Raw genomic sequence first — 14,907 nt, 5'->3', positions numbered from 1 at the left:
CACAGTCATGTTGGGTTCGAGGCCCGCCCGCCCTTCACCATGACCTCATCTAAACTAATTATATCTGCAAGGACCCTGGACCATCCACCTCCCCCCACGCCAATCTCTTTCTCCCTCTGAGCCAGCTCCCTCAGGAGTAATATGCAGGGTCTGGAGGAGGCAATCTCCTCTGGCCAGGACTTCAGTGATTCTATGAAAAAGGTGTTGGAATACAATGGCTAGAGCAATGCGCTCGGAAAGCCAGTAGACCCGGCTTCCAATGCTAGTTCTGCTGCTTCACAGTGTCCTGATTTCTGGGAGTCTCTCAACCTCTCTAAGCTTAATATCCTCACCTGCAAAATGGAGATAACAGCTAACACCTACCTCAGAGGTTAAATGAGGAAATCCTTATGAATTGCTTAACGCATGAGTTGACGTATGGTAGTAAGAGTTAACATTGCTGCTGGCTGTTTCTTGTGAGGATTGGATGAGACAGTGTAGGTGAAGAGCCTGCAGGAAGCAGGTGTTCAGTTAACCACTGATACCCCCCCTCTGTTAAGAACAGCTTTGGCAGAGTTTCCAGCATTCATGTTTTCCATCGGGGTGTGGGCTGAAGGGTGGAGGATTGTACAGAAAAGTATTTAAACTACTTGAAGAATAAAATAGTTTTCAGGCACTCATCAGCCATTTATAATAACCAGTTACTCATAACTAGTGGTAGTGCCAGTGCAATTAATTAGGATTCATTAAATTACCTGCCCTCAGGACTTGCACCTTGTGTGGTTTTATTATGGAATTAGTCCAAGTTAGTGCAGTATTCTGCTATAGTATCATTATCCTGATGATTCATAAAACGTGCCCAGGCCACCATGTGAATGACAAGCATCTATTTTCCCTGAGAGCAGATCCAAGAAGGGTCTTTCTAAGATCTTTCTCTTTCTGGTAGATCTTATATCAGCACGGAAACTCAGAAGACAAAGACAAGTTCTTCACAATGTCGTACAGACGAGAACTAGAGAAATACCGCGACCTGGATGAAGATGAAATCCTCGGAGCCCTAACAGAGGACGAGCTCAGGACCCTGGAAAACGAGCTGGATGAGCTGGACCCTGATGTGAGTAGGCACTAACGGGGACCACGTTGTCACAGGTACAGGGACAGCCACCACTACCACCTGCGGGAGGGACAGGTGCAGACTTCCTGAAGCTACTACGTCCACTTTCCTTCATGGCCATTATATGGGAATAGCATTGCCTTTGCAGGTGTGTGTGTGTGTGTGTGTGTGTGTGTGTGTGTGTGTGTGTTGTATTCATCAGGGTTCTCTAACAGAACCAATAGGACATATATACATAAAGAAAGAGATTTCTGATAAGAAATTGGCTCACACAATTATGGAGGCTGACAAGTCCCAAGGTCTGCAGTCAGCAAGCTGGACACCCAGGAGAGTAGATTGTATAGTTTTATTCCAAACGCTGGCAGGAAGAGACCCAATGTTTTCAGTTCTGCTCTTGATATCCCATAACTTAAGTACTATGATGTAAATGAACAATACTTAGATGCTGCAGAATAAAATCCAGATTAGGGACTAAGGGGAAAGAAAACAAAGATATTCGCTTACCACACACACCTGCAAACATATTCATAACAAAATAAGGACATACTCATGATAATTATAGTCCTTGTTTCTCTAATGGGTCACATGGTTATAGCTGGTATTGATAACTACTACCTTCTTCCACTACCCATTCTGTATTCCCTTTGCCTTTGGCAAGCACCTAGCTGGTCACAGTTCCTTGCCTGGTTAGATGACCCAAGCCTTTATCCTTGAAGGTCTGAGCCATTGGTGGTCCTGCCTGGACTGGTTGTTGTAGTTTTTCATTGACTGTAATCATGGGGCACGGTAATTAACACTAAGAAAGCCCTCAGCAACCTCCTACTGCGGACATATGCTTCCTTACCCGCACTGTGGAGCAGAAGTCCAATTTCCCCTGGGTAATTAGGATCAATCACCCCAGCCAATACAGAAACTCCTTCTCGGCCTATTGCTCACAGGTATGAGGAGCCCAAAGTGGCCGGGCATCAGTCTTAACTTCCAGTCCAGTGGAATCATTGTTGAGTCTCTGGGAGGAAGCATTTTTCCCTTTGGAACTAAGTCCTGAGCTAAGCCCTCTAGGCCAGCAGAGCATAAGGTCACAGGACCAGGAAGTGAAAATTTTGCCAGTGAGTCACTAGGGATAGTAGTGAGTGGTGCCACTCCCATTTCTACCCTTGATTGCTGGACCCGTGGATCCTGGCTATGGGAGAAGCAGCTCCATGTGTTGGACACTGATACGGAGCACATGCAGACTCCTAGGGAACCGGGGCCCAGCCCTGCAAAGATTGCCACCTAGCTAGCACTGCCCCTGAGTCTGCAAAAGCCCGTTCCACTGGTGCATCCAGGCAGCTGCTGCAGAATGGTGGTGGTGGTGGTGGTGGTGGGGGGGGGTTGGGGGAGACATGTGTCATGCAATAAGTTAACCAAGAAATAAAGGACTAGAAGAGTCTCTTACTTGTTTAATGTTTTTATCATTGCATTTCATGGCCAGCACACTTAGAAGTGTGTTTGATGCTCAGAATTTGCCTCTGCTGTTAGGATCACAGCATCAAAAGGCGAGCAGCTCCCTGGTTATGTCTGTGGTTTGGCCAGGCACCGTGGAGCTGTGAGCAGGGTTAGGGAGGATTCCTAGGAGGCCTACTAGCTAGCAGGGGCCTTCATTCCACATCTCTATCTCAGGTACGCAGGTCAACGCCCAGCAAGGAGAAGGTAGATAATGAATGCTACTGAATTTAGTGAATTTTCCATTTGCTATATTTTTATATTAAAAATGGGACATTTTACGCCTTTTTAAAAACAACTTGTCATTGCTCAACTGTAGTTTAATAGTGATCCATAAAAAAAGAACACTTGTATACCATTCCACTAACCCTCAAGTAATCCCAGCTGGTGTAGCGGCAGTAGGTTAGCAGGAAAAATGAGGGACTAGAGCAGCCGTGGGCAAACTACGGCCCGTGGGCCGGATCCGGCCCATTTGAAATGAATAAAACTAAAAAAAAAAAAAAAAGACCGTACCCTTTTATGTAATGATGTTTACTTTGAATTTATATTAGTTCACACAAACACTCCATCCATGCTTTTGTTCCGGCCCTCCGGTCCAGTTTAAGAACCCATTGTGGCCCTCGAGTCAAAAAGTTTGCCCACCCCTGGACTAGAGGTTAGGTATCTCGGTTCCAACCCTGGCCCTGTCTCTTACTCCACGTGGCCTTGAACCAGTTGCTGTCCTTGTCTAGGCCTTAGTCCCCATCCATAAAACGATGGAATTGGTTGGTCCCTTTCAGGGCCAAGCGTCCCTGAGCTTGTAACCTGGCCTTGTCTCCAGATTTGACTAAGTGGCTTCTTTCTAGATAACCTAGAATCCTTGACTAGGGCCCTGGGTCACAGGTCCCATAGAATGACAACTTGCTATTCCCAGCCACCCCGCCCAGCTGTGAAGAGTTGGTTCCCCTGACGAAGTTGCTCAAGTTGATTAGAAGGCAGCATTGTTGGGGAGCCTTGGGTGCCTCCCCTTCCGCTGCACCATGGCTCCCTCTTAGCCTGGGTTTCAGTAAAAATTAGTGATGAGGGCAAGAAACAATCAAGCTTCCAGCTTTGTTGCTATGAAATTATTCTGTTCAAATTCTATCCTAGATCATTGCTGCAAGAACAAAGGGCTTTAAAAAGTGAGAACAAAGGGGGATGTGCTACTTGGAGTCAACGCAGTGAACATGGCTCAGTTCCCTCCAGGCGCCAGGCCCCGTGCCGGCTGCCGACAGGGGAGCCTGGCAGGGATTCTGTCCCGCAGGCGCTCAGTCCCGTGGGCAGCATATGTCCGCTCCGTTCTAAATGGGAGCAGACAGGAGCTCAGGGAGAGGACTAATCCTTACTGGCGGGAGGCTTCACAGAACAGGCGATATTGGAACTGGGCTGTGGGTTTTTCTAAGTCAAGAATAAAAACAAAGCATTCTAGGCCGAGTGAAGTCCGAGAGCAAAGGGTCTTGTACAGAAGGGAACTAGGGGCAGGGAGTCTCAGTATGTTTCTGTGGAGGGTTTGGTGGGCTTGCTGTCTCAGGATCGGGACAGATGGGCCCAGGGAAGATCCCAGGGAGATGAGTGGGAGGTGGAAGGGGCTCACATGGGAGCCCTGTTGTCCTGTCCAGCCTGTGGTAGAGTTCTTTTCTGACAACAAGCTCCTTTCTGCTTCTCTCCACAACCCTCCCAACATATTGCAGAATCTTTGCTGTTCCCAGGTTGATGCGCAGCCACCCGCCCCCCTCCCCCCGGAGGGGGGGGGCGTCCTCAAGACCTGGGGCCTCTGGACTTCGGGGCTGTTGGAGTTGCCCTGAGCTGTTGCATGAGAATGAGGTCAGATTAGGCTGTGACTGCAAATCGGGCAGATGATGACAGGCTCAGAGGCAAGCTCAGAGCTGGGAGTGGGGAGGGGACAGGTGGAGAAGCCCGCTCAGAACCGAACCCAGGGTCAGCCCCCAGGGACTGCTTGGTTTCCAGCTGGGAGCTCTGTTTCACTTGGGAGACTGGCAAAGAGCTCCCACAGTGCCCCCCACCCCAACTGTCAGGGTACCTGGCCCACACGGTCAGCTCCCTGGAGCCCTTCTCCCAGGTGATTGGCAGGAAGGGATGCTTGTGTCCACTGGAGGGATGGAGACCCTGGGGCTCCGAGAGCTGACAATGCGCCTGGTGTCACAGGACCAGGCGTGGAGACTCGGATTTCTCGCAGGGAGGAAGGTAACCGTGTATTTGGATGGGGGAGTAGGTTGGGCAATGTGAGACCTGTAGTTTCGAAATGAACATTTTCAAAGACCCCTTTCTCTCTAAGTTCAAGGAAAAGAAAGGAGAAATCGGAGAGAGGATAGGAGATAACCGAGGCCAGTGGGTTTTTTGTCCCAGCCGCACAATCGGGCCCTTCACGGAGTGTCTCTGTTACCTGATTTGCAAGTCAGTACGTGAGTTTTGAAAAGATCTAGTGGGCCTCCCTCCCTTCTGAGAGCACAAACATTCCAGCTCACATTTCACCCGCCCTTGGCCCAGGTTCCGCAGTCACAGCACAGGGAGAGGCCAAAGGTATGCGGACCGTGAGAGGCATGGGAGCCGGCCGGCCTGGATGGGCACAGGGGCCAGCAGGTGTCCAACCCTCCCACTTGCAGAGCAGGAACTGAGCCCACTGAGGGAAAGGAATTTGCTCTAGGTCACACGTTCACACAGAACCGGACCAGACCCAGGCCACCGTCTTCTCTGTTATACTCTTAGTGGCGCAGCTACGACGTGAACTCTTAGAACAATATCCTCCGGTTTTAATTTTTGTCTCACAAGTGCTTACATGGCACTTTCTATGTGCAGACACTGTTTTTAGCACTTTGAAAATATTAAATCATTCAACCATCATCATAATCCTACAATGCAGACACCACTAACATCCCCTTACAGACAAGAAACTGAGAGAAGGCCCTGGCTGGGTAGCTCAGTCGATAAGAGCATCGTCCCGATACACTCAGGTTGCAGGTTCCATCCCTGGTCAAGGCACGTACAAAAATCAATGAATGCAAAAATAAGCGGGACAACAAGCCCTTCTCTCTCTCCCCAATCAATATACACCGAGTGGCCAGATTATTATGACCACCCCATCAGTACAATGAAGTGAATTAGTTATGCAAATAATAATAATAATAATAAAACCTTGAGAGTATTTGCTTAGGAAGTTTTCAATATTCAGTATTTTTGGAAGAGTCAATGAAGTACTGATGGGGCGGTCATAATAATCTGGCTACTTGGTGTATATAAAGAAAACTGAGAGGTGCCCTAGCTGGTTTGGCTCAGTGGATAGAGTGTCGACCTGCGGACTGAAGGGTCCTGGGTTTGATTCCGGTCAAGGGCACATGCCTGGATCCCCAGTAAGGGGTGTGCAGGAGGCAGCCGATCAATGATTCTCTCTCATCGTTGGTGTTTCTATCTCTCTCTCCCTTCGTCTCTGAAATAAATAAAGATATATTTTTTTTTAAAGAAAAGAACACAGAGAGGTGAACTTGTTCACGTCCCAAACCCAGACAGTGGCTGAGCCATGACATTGTTCTAAGTGTTCACATCTTAGCTGCACCTCTAGAAAGCTTCATGGGAGTCTCCAGGAAGGCAGTGTGAGCCACAGATGTGCTCTGGTTTGTCGTTGGGGACGGTGCTGTATGTAGTCATCTTCCTTTCTCCCTGGAAACAACCTGAGATGCAGATGTTCATGTTCACTCCTGGCTTTGTTTCTAACGTAGGCACATGCTTTGGGCCTGTCTTCCTCTCTGCAGCGTGATTTTTTACAGAGAGGAAGGGAGAGGGATAGAGAGCTAGAAACATCGATGAGAGAGAAACATCGTTCAAAAACTGAGGTGAGATTGATAAATAACATCATATTAGTTTTAGGTCTACAACATAATGACTCAATACTTGGGACCCTTGAGTCCACAGGCTGACACTCCATCCACTGAGCCAAACCAGCCAGGGCACAATTCTTTTTCTAACCATCCATGATTTTATGAGCAATTGCTGGCCGTCTTTAATTTTTTTTCAATTGCAGTTGATATACAATATAATGTTAGTTTCAGGTGTACAGCATAGCAAATAGACATTTATAACTTACAATGTGATCACCTCGGTAAGTCCTGGCAGTCCTGTTACTTGAATTCAGCTCAGGCTTCAGGGGGTTATGTTTTCAGTGATGCAATTGTTAAGCCCCAGTGTCATGTGACAGAGTGGAGTACTCGGAGTTGGAAAGCGGCTATGTTTGCAGCAGAGGGCTCTAGACTTGTGTACGTTTGGAAAAAAAAGAAAAAAGTCCCCGAAGCTTCCTATCTCTCTGCGGCCTGGAAAAACTCGAGCTTATCATGAGATTGTTGCACTTGGACTCCCACGGGGGAGGAATGCTCCATGTGCTAAAAGTATCCGCTGCTGACCGATTCCCCCAGAGGATCTGCCCTTTCTCGTCTCTCTGGAGTTAAGTGGATGCTGCTCTGAAGCTGAGCCAACTCCTCGGTTCAGATTGCCCTTGTACCGGGCAGTGGGGAGAACAGGCAATGCATGCAGACGTTCTGGAACGGCAAGTCACGCTGACCTGTGCAGGGAGCGGCGCACACGTTTCTATAGGGTCACCAGGTAGTTAACGTTTCCTGGGTATGCCGTGGGCAAAGCCCCCCATGCATTATCTCCTTTCGTCCTCTGAGAGGTTTGGTTATCATCCCCGTTTTAAATGTGGGGAAACGGAGGCTGAGAGAGATGAAGTCACCTGCCCAGGATGCAACACGGTGGAGCTGGGGTTCCACACTTGGCAGGCGTCACCTGGTAGCCTGGGCCGTTACCCACCGCCTGCTGCACACACGTGTGGGAGTGGCCGGGGCATTACCAGCAACTTGTTTTTCTCAATGCGATGGCCTTTGAAGTTATGTTATTGTTACTATAAATACTAATCTCAAGAAAAGAAGGAAACCACCAACACAAAGACTTTATTAACATTGCTTATTCACGAGGCTTTGGGGTAAAGGAAGACTATTTTTTTAAAGTATTTCAGTAAAAAAATCAAAGTATTTGCAGGAGAGAAGATGGTAGAGATGATTCCAACCTTGTAAAGAAATTGCATCCTGAGAGTTGACTTTGAAGACAGCCATTGGGAATCTGTGACACGTTATAACCACAGAAACAACCATGGAAAATGACAGGCCCCCTGCAAAGCCAGAAATAACAATAGCAATAGTAATAGTAATGACTGTTGTTCTCTCGTGAGGCCGTCTTGCATGCCAGGTGCTGTGCTCAGTGTGCTGTGGGAACCGTCACATAAAACTTCTGCAAGGATCCCATGAGATTGAGCCTCACAGGTTGGGGTCAACACCATTCTAAGATAAGGAAGCGGATGCCCAGAATCACACAGCGAGTCAGTGATAGACCACCTTCAGCAGCCCTGCCCTCCTTAGCCCATGATGGATCAAGAGTTCAGAGAAAAGGGACCGTGAACTGTAGGAAGAAATGATGGAGGAGAAAACCTAGAACTGCAGAATCTCAGAGCTAGAAACACACGTAGGGACTATCTCTCCCTCTCTTCCCCAACCCGGCGTATACATACATACAGCGAGTAAAGAAACCCTGAGTTCAGGAGTCCCTCTTGGACATGTGTCATTTTCTTGGTGTTTCATGGATCCCATCCAACTCATACCAGTCCTATGAGGTAAGTATTATCATGATCATTTCAGTGATGAAAACTCAAAACAACAATAACCCTGAAGCCCACAGAGGGGAAAGGACTTGTTCAAGGTCACACAACGCGTCAGCCCAGAGCCGAGAGGAGAGCCGGGGACTTCCTGCACCACCACAGGGCTCTCCACCAGACTCCACAACATACTGGCATCCTCCTCACGATGCCCCACATCGTGACCTGTGAGCCGAGGGCCCTCTTGGCCACGAAGGAAGCCGCCAAGTTTGGTCCACGGGCTGTGATTCTCCCTTGTAACACAAACCGGCAGATTCACAAGCCTGGGACAGAAGTAAACAGTTGAAATAGAAAGAAATAAATCTCTGTTCTAAAAATAGGCGCATATCCTTAGAAACACTGCGGGCTGTTCACAGAGCCAAGGATGGGCCTGGGGTGGGGGTGGGGGGCAGTGAGGGTGAGTGGAGCCAGGTGTCAGTGCGTCCCCACCCTGCCTCTGTCTTCTGACCCCATGACCACCTCCCCCTCACCCCTCTCCGACCTCCCAAAATGCCCTCCTTTTCCCTCCATCCCCCTCCTCTCTGCTGCCGCTTGCTGGGGGACGTCTTGGACCTGGAACCCTTCAGTCAAGATGGAATCCTTTCATTTTTCCAGGCTGAACCTCCCGCCCTTCCCTTGCAAAGCCTTCCCGACACCAGCTCCTCCAAGCCCCCAGCACAGCACCTGCCACAGAGGATGCTGGGCCATTTCCTTTTCGGTTTTGACATTTTTAATAGGAAACATTCTAAACATATAGGAGGGTACAGAATATACCTATATTTCCATCATCCAAATTTAACAAATATAAAATTTTTTTATCTTATTTGATTCACATCACCCTTAAAAAGAAAAACCATCACTATAGATAAGGTTTAAACCCAGTCTCCCCCACCCCTGCAGTTTCTTCCCCATCTCTCCCACTCTAGTGAGCACTTTCTACTTGAGGGGCAGCAAACCAAATACCCACAACATCAGGGAGATAATAAACCTGAAGGAAGGAAGATGGACCAGTTTGGGTCATCTTTTACTTTTCCCCTCTTGAAGGAGAGGTGTACATAAGAAAGATTTGAGTTAACCTTCCAGGAAGAAAAGCAACAACAAAGCCGGCGGTAAATGGCCACTGCTTCTTAGTCTCTATGTCAGAGACAACAGGGAGTGGTGGGGACCGAGGCAAACGGGAGTTTGTGTTTGACTGAAGGACACTGAATACTCTATTTCACCAATTGTTGACATCTGATTTTCAAGAGATACTGGAAATCTGAATTTTTGTGTACAAGTTTCCTATTTTAAAATGTTGGCAGCTCGTTCAAACACATAGACCAAACAAACCACATTTGGGCATTCGATTGGACTGTAGGCCTCCCATGACCACTGCATTCCAGGCATTGCAATAGAGGAACAGGGCAAAAAGAAAAGGAAAGGAGAAAAGCCATTATTCAAGTGCCTGTTTTAAGGGAGGTTAATGGACATCGCCACTGGGCACTTCTCATATCTTGGACAGGAACTTCGTTCCATGCATGGTTCAACTTAGCTGCAAGGGAGCCTTGGAAATGTCGTTTTTAATCTGAGTGTCCGTGTGCTCAGTTAAAAGAATGGAGTGTTTTTATTACTGAAATAGGAGAGACATGCTATTACGGACCATTTGGGTTTGCAGTTTTGTGGCCTGATGTTCTGCTTTGCCAAAAGCTCTAAGGAGGAGTGAGAGGAGTCAGTAGGGGTTTAATTAAATCCAGACCCCCAAAGAAAACATTACAAAAGTCTTACTCTCTAGCTTGGCATTTCCCCAAACCCCCATTAGTGAACTCTGGTCCCATTTGGACACCCCTACCCTGATACCTTTCATAATGTGTTCCTTCTTCCAAACCTGCTTGGGGCCGCAATTGGGTGACCCGGCAAACTGCTTGAGGCAGCAGGTGTCATGTTGACCTGAAGGGTGTCCAAGTAATACCATCCTTTTCCTAGCTGGAAATGGATGCCCAGTGTTTGGTGCTGGGGATTCAGAGAAGACTAAGATGCATTCCAGCTGGCCTTTGAGGGGCACCCAGTCTCCTCAGGGAGAGAGATATGGTATAAATGTGCTCCAACACAAAGTAGGATGAGCATTATAGAAGACCTGGCTAGATGCCTAGGGGAGTTTGGACAGAATTGCCAGATCAATGTGGGAAGCACTGCAAAGGCTGAACAGGGTGCCCAAAGGGAGGGTTTTGAAAGATGAATGCAGGGGAGGAGGAGGGATGGAATTCCAGACAGAGGGCACAGCCCAAGCAAAGCATGGCAGTGTAGAGTGCAGGGCGTGACTGTGGAATGCGGAGTAGCCCGCAGTGGCTGAAACATAGCACACTTGAAGCCAGGAGCAAATCAGGAGGCTGAAGTAGTTTGGAGTCAAACCATAAAGAGCTCTCCGTGCCTGGCTGATGAATTTGGTCATGATCCCGTAGGTCAGTGGTCGACAAACCGTGGCTTGTGAGCCACATGCGGCTCTTTGGCCCCTTGAGTGTGGCTCTTCCACAAAATACTACATGCAGGCACGCACATACAGTGCGATTGAAACTTCGTGGCCCATGCGCAGAAGTTGGTTTTTGGCCTGGGCGAGTCTATTTTGAAGAAGTAGCGTTAGAAGAAGTGGGGGGTGTCGGTCGGTCAGGCGACGGGAGACAAGGCGCAGGCGGGCCACGGGATACACAGTGCAGGGGAGGTACGTTGTTTTGAGGTATGTTCGCTGAGGTCAACCCTTTCCAACTCTCCCATCCCCACTCCTCTATCTGAAACAAGTATACAAGACGAGTGTGGATGGGAGAGTTGAAAGGGGTCAGCCTCAGCGAACGTACCTCAGTCAGGTTGAGGACGTTTTTAGCAAAAGCCAGCTTAGGAGTACCCTAATTAAGTTAATAACAATGTACTGACCTATATAGTTTAAGTTTAAAAAATTTGGCTCTCAAAAGAAATTTTAATCGTTGTACTGTTGATATTTGGCTTTGTTGACTAATGAGTTTGCCGACCACTGCCCTAGACCCTAGAACTGCACTAGGATTGGGATACTTGCTTGACAGTAAAGCTTCTTCCATTCATTTCTCAACCCCCACAAATACCCAATGCTCAAGTCTCTTATATAAAACTCTCCCTCCTCCTCCACTCCCTCCTCCCCCTCCTCCCACAAAACCCCTCCTCTTTCTCTCTCTCTCTCTCTCTCCCCTCCTCCTCCTCCTCCTCCACCTCCTCCTCCTCCTCTCTTCTCCTCTCTTCTCTCTCTCCCTCCTCTCTTCTCCTCTCTTCTCTCTCTCCTCGAACTGAATCTATCTGAGCGAAACCAATCTGGGCGCTTCTCCTGTCTGTTTTTCCAAACCAATCTGGGCTCTTCTCCTGCCATACCTAACAGGAGTGAGAGAGAACTCTACTTCTCTATTTAGGACACAGACCGATCGATCTACTTCTCTACTTGGACACAGACCGGTCCAAGTAAGACCCCACAGGCTTGAAATAGTGTACAAGTTGGGGAATTATGATGTGTTCCAACCGTGAAGTGAAAGAAAGTCTGGAAGGAGATGAGCTTGGAGAAAGGGTCCCAGGCTGCCCTCACATGGAAGTCATTACAAAGCCTCTCTTTCCCACACTCCCTCTTCACTCTCTTTGTCCCTTTCACCAGGTTCACCTATTTGCTTTAAAATAACCCCTCAATTGAAAATTGAAAATAATTCAGGCCTTACTCAGGATTTTCACCTTTATCCTGAGAACAATAGGAAACCATTTGGCAGACTTAATTAAATGAGTGGTCAGAGCAGGTTTTCTTTTTAAGTTTATTCTCGTTGCTGCATTGAGAATGGTCTGAGAAGGAATGGACAAGAAAGATTTGGACAGAGCAGTCAGGTGGTGATAGGTAAGAGAGATCATGGTGAACTGAAGTGTTGATAGCAATAAGATAGAAAGAGTATTGGACAGGTGTGGAAAGTATTTCTAAGGTAGAATTGATAGGTCTTGCTGATGGGTTGAATGATCTTTTACCCTCTCTGCCTCCACCCCCTTGGGCATTTAACTTTGAAGTGTCCTCTACCTCTGTCTCTAGACTTGACCTTGTGCCTGGCTTTGGGTAATAGAATGAAGCAGAAGTGCAAGTACGGTGCTTCTAAGTCTACAACTCGAGAGGCCTTGCTCTTTCTTGTGTTTCTGTCACCTCCATGAGGACATTCCTGAGGAAGCCTACTGGCATGGAACAGATATGTGGCAGAGACTTGAAGTGCCCAGTCAGCCCAGTTGAGACTCATCTAGATCAGTGGTCGGCAAACCGCAGCTGGCGAGCCACATGCGGCTCTTTGGCCCCTTGAGTGTGGCTCTTCCACAAAATACCACGTGCGAGCACGCATGCATGAGTTGAGTGAGACTGGCTACAAAACGAGTGTGGATGGGAGAGTTGGAAGGGGTCCACCACTGCCGTAGGTCAAGGGAGGTGCTGAGCATTCGTATGTGTTGGGGAGAGACAGGGTCAGATGCTCATGTTGGTGAGGTCTGCTGGCTGATGGGAGGGGAAAGGAGTAGAGGTAGAGAGGCCCAAGGAAAGGAGACCAGCCAGGAGGTGGATCTGATGGTCCCAGGAAAGCATGATGGACTGAACGAGGGTGGTGCCCGTGGGATGGAGACAGATCAGAAACCTCAATCGTTGGGCTCACCAAAGCCTTCCCATAGCAAACCATGTCCCCTCGGCCAGCCATGCCGTTGTCTATGCTGTGCTCTCTATCTCACCGTAGCACCACTTTCCTCTCTCCTCTTCATCTTGCTGGTTCTTACCCGGTCCCCTGAGGCACAGCTCAGGTATCTGCTCCTCCAAGAAGCCTGTGGGTGGAGAGGGACAGAGTAAACTGCTCACATGTGGGTGTGTCTCCCTCTCGCTGTGAGCCCCTATGGAGCAGGATCACACACTCATTGTCTCAGGATGCCCAGTGCCAACACAGCAGGGAATGTGCTGAAAAGGTGGGTCAGGAGAACGCCAGGGAGGGAAGGTTTGGCCCCACCTTGTGCCATGCATGCCAGAGAGAGTCAAAGTGTGTTGTTATGACCAGTACCTCCCACCATCAACAATTACTGGGCTTGGGCCACAAGGATGGCATTGGAAGTCCGCACCAATGCCGTATAAAGTTGACTGTGGGAAATAGCAGTTACTGGGCTTCACCCGTCCTGCAGCGAGGTCGTGATGGTTGAGCCAAAGGCCTGGATCTTTCTGGAGAAAAAGAGAAGATGCCCAGACTGTGTCTGTTGGGGCGGGGCATATGTTTGCAGAGAGGGCCTCTTAGAGGTTTGCACCTTGCTTGTCCCCTCTGTGTCCGGGGCGTGACTGGTGCGGCCCCTCCGCCCCTCCAGGCTGTCAGGTTAAGTCCCCCATAAGTGACAATAAATCTGCTGAAGCCACCGAATGATTTCTAGTGGGATCTGGGAGCTGCTGGTTGGCAATGCAGGGGCTGAGCACTCTTTATCTGGGTGGGGCCTGAGGGACTAGAGGGCTGCATTTCACACAAGGAAAGCACACCAGGCAGATAACTGGAAAATAAAAGTCCTCCCGACCATTTGAAAAAACAAATGGGGGGGGGGAGGCAGTCAAATACCTTATAAAAGGCAAGTGGATGACTGACTTCTGTAAAACGCTTGGCCTGGCTGCGGTGGTGGAGGGGTCGGGCGTCGGGTAGGGGTACGCTGAGCTGGTTTGAAGTAGGATGGGGAGAGGAGTCATGGGAATTCTGGGAAGTTAAACCTCCTGGGTTTCTCTCACCCCAGGACAGTACCTCCATGCCTCTGGGCCTCAGTTTCTTTGCCTGTAAAGTGAGACTAGATTGATAGGAGGGGAGCGCTGGCTCCCTTAGCTGGGAGAGGAGCCTGGTCCTCATATGGTGCCACACCTGTTTCCAGGATCTGTTCCCAGAGGAAGCAGGCTTGGGATGGAAAGTTTGCTGTGGCCTGCAAGTCGAGAGCCCTGGTTCTCAGTCCAGAGTGTGACCTCAGGCAAGGCCCTGCCCCTCCTGGCTCCTGGCTGCTCCCAGTAGCCGGTGAGGTTGTAGCGCATGGTCCATCCTCTTCTAAGGGGTTGTGTCTGGCTCAGTCGCAGGACAGAAACCCAGGACTCCTGGAGCCCAGACCCAGGGGCACATTTTCCATCTCCTTGCTCTTAGGCATAGCTGTTTAATTGGGGAAGGTGATAAATTTGTCACTGTGAAGGTTGGGGGGGACATTTTACATATTATTAGCCACCCGTCTGAACCATGCATACCGATGCTTGGGCATGCTGTTTGCATACAGTGTGGTTTCTACACAGGCTCAGGCGTCCTGGCTGTGTGGCTAACAAGCTGTGTGACTTTGGGCAAGTGGCTTTAATTTTCTATGCCTTGGTTTCCCCAACTGAAAAATAAAAGAATTAGCCCAGAGGCCCTCTAAGGGCTTTGCAGCTCTGAGCTGCCAGGAGTCTGTGCTTCTTTTAGTAAGTTGTGTGTGTGCGCACATGTGTATGTGTGTTGCCTGTGTGTGCACATATTATGCATGTGTACATATCTGAACAAGCCCTCAATGGTTCTAGCCGGCATGCTTCTCACGTAGCCCTAACTATCTATAGCCATGATAACATGATAACGATGCAGATACT

At 48.9% G+C, this 14,907-nt stretch overlaps 1 protein-coding gene across 1 annotated transcript in view; it reads left to right on the top strand.

Moving 5' to 3' along the window:
- Positions 1-930: 930 nt before the first annotated feature.
- Positions 931-14,907, top strand: part of TMOD1 (tropomodulin 1) — a 59,945-nt gene continuing 45,968 nt past the window's right edge. The window contains exon 1 of the mRNA XM_023760384.1: positions 931-1,093. Within this exon, the coding sequence (XP_023616152.1) occupies positions 974-1,093 (120 nt within the window). The 5' untranslated portion in view covers positions 931-973. The remainder of the gene's footprint in view (positions 1,094-14,907) is intronic.

Source organism: Myotis lucifugus, unplaced genomic scaffold, assembly GCF_000147115.1.
Source record: "Myotis lucifugus unplaced genomic scaffold, Myoluc2.0 scaffold_180, whole genome shotgun sequence".
NCBI classification, from domain to species: Eukaryota; Metazoa; Chordata; class Mammalia; order Chiroptera; family Vespertilionidae; genus Myotis; species Myotis lucifugus.
Note: the sequence above shows the minus strand (reverse complement) of the source record. Positions and strands in the feature narration are given on the sequence as shown.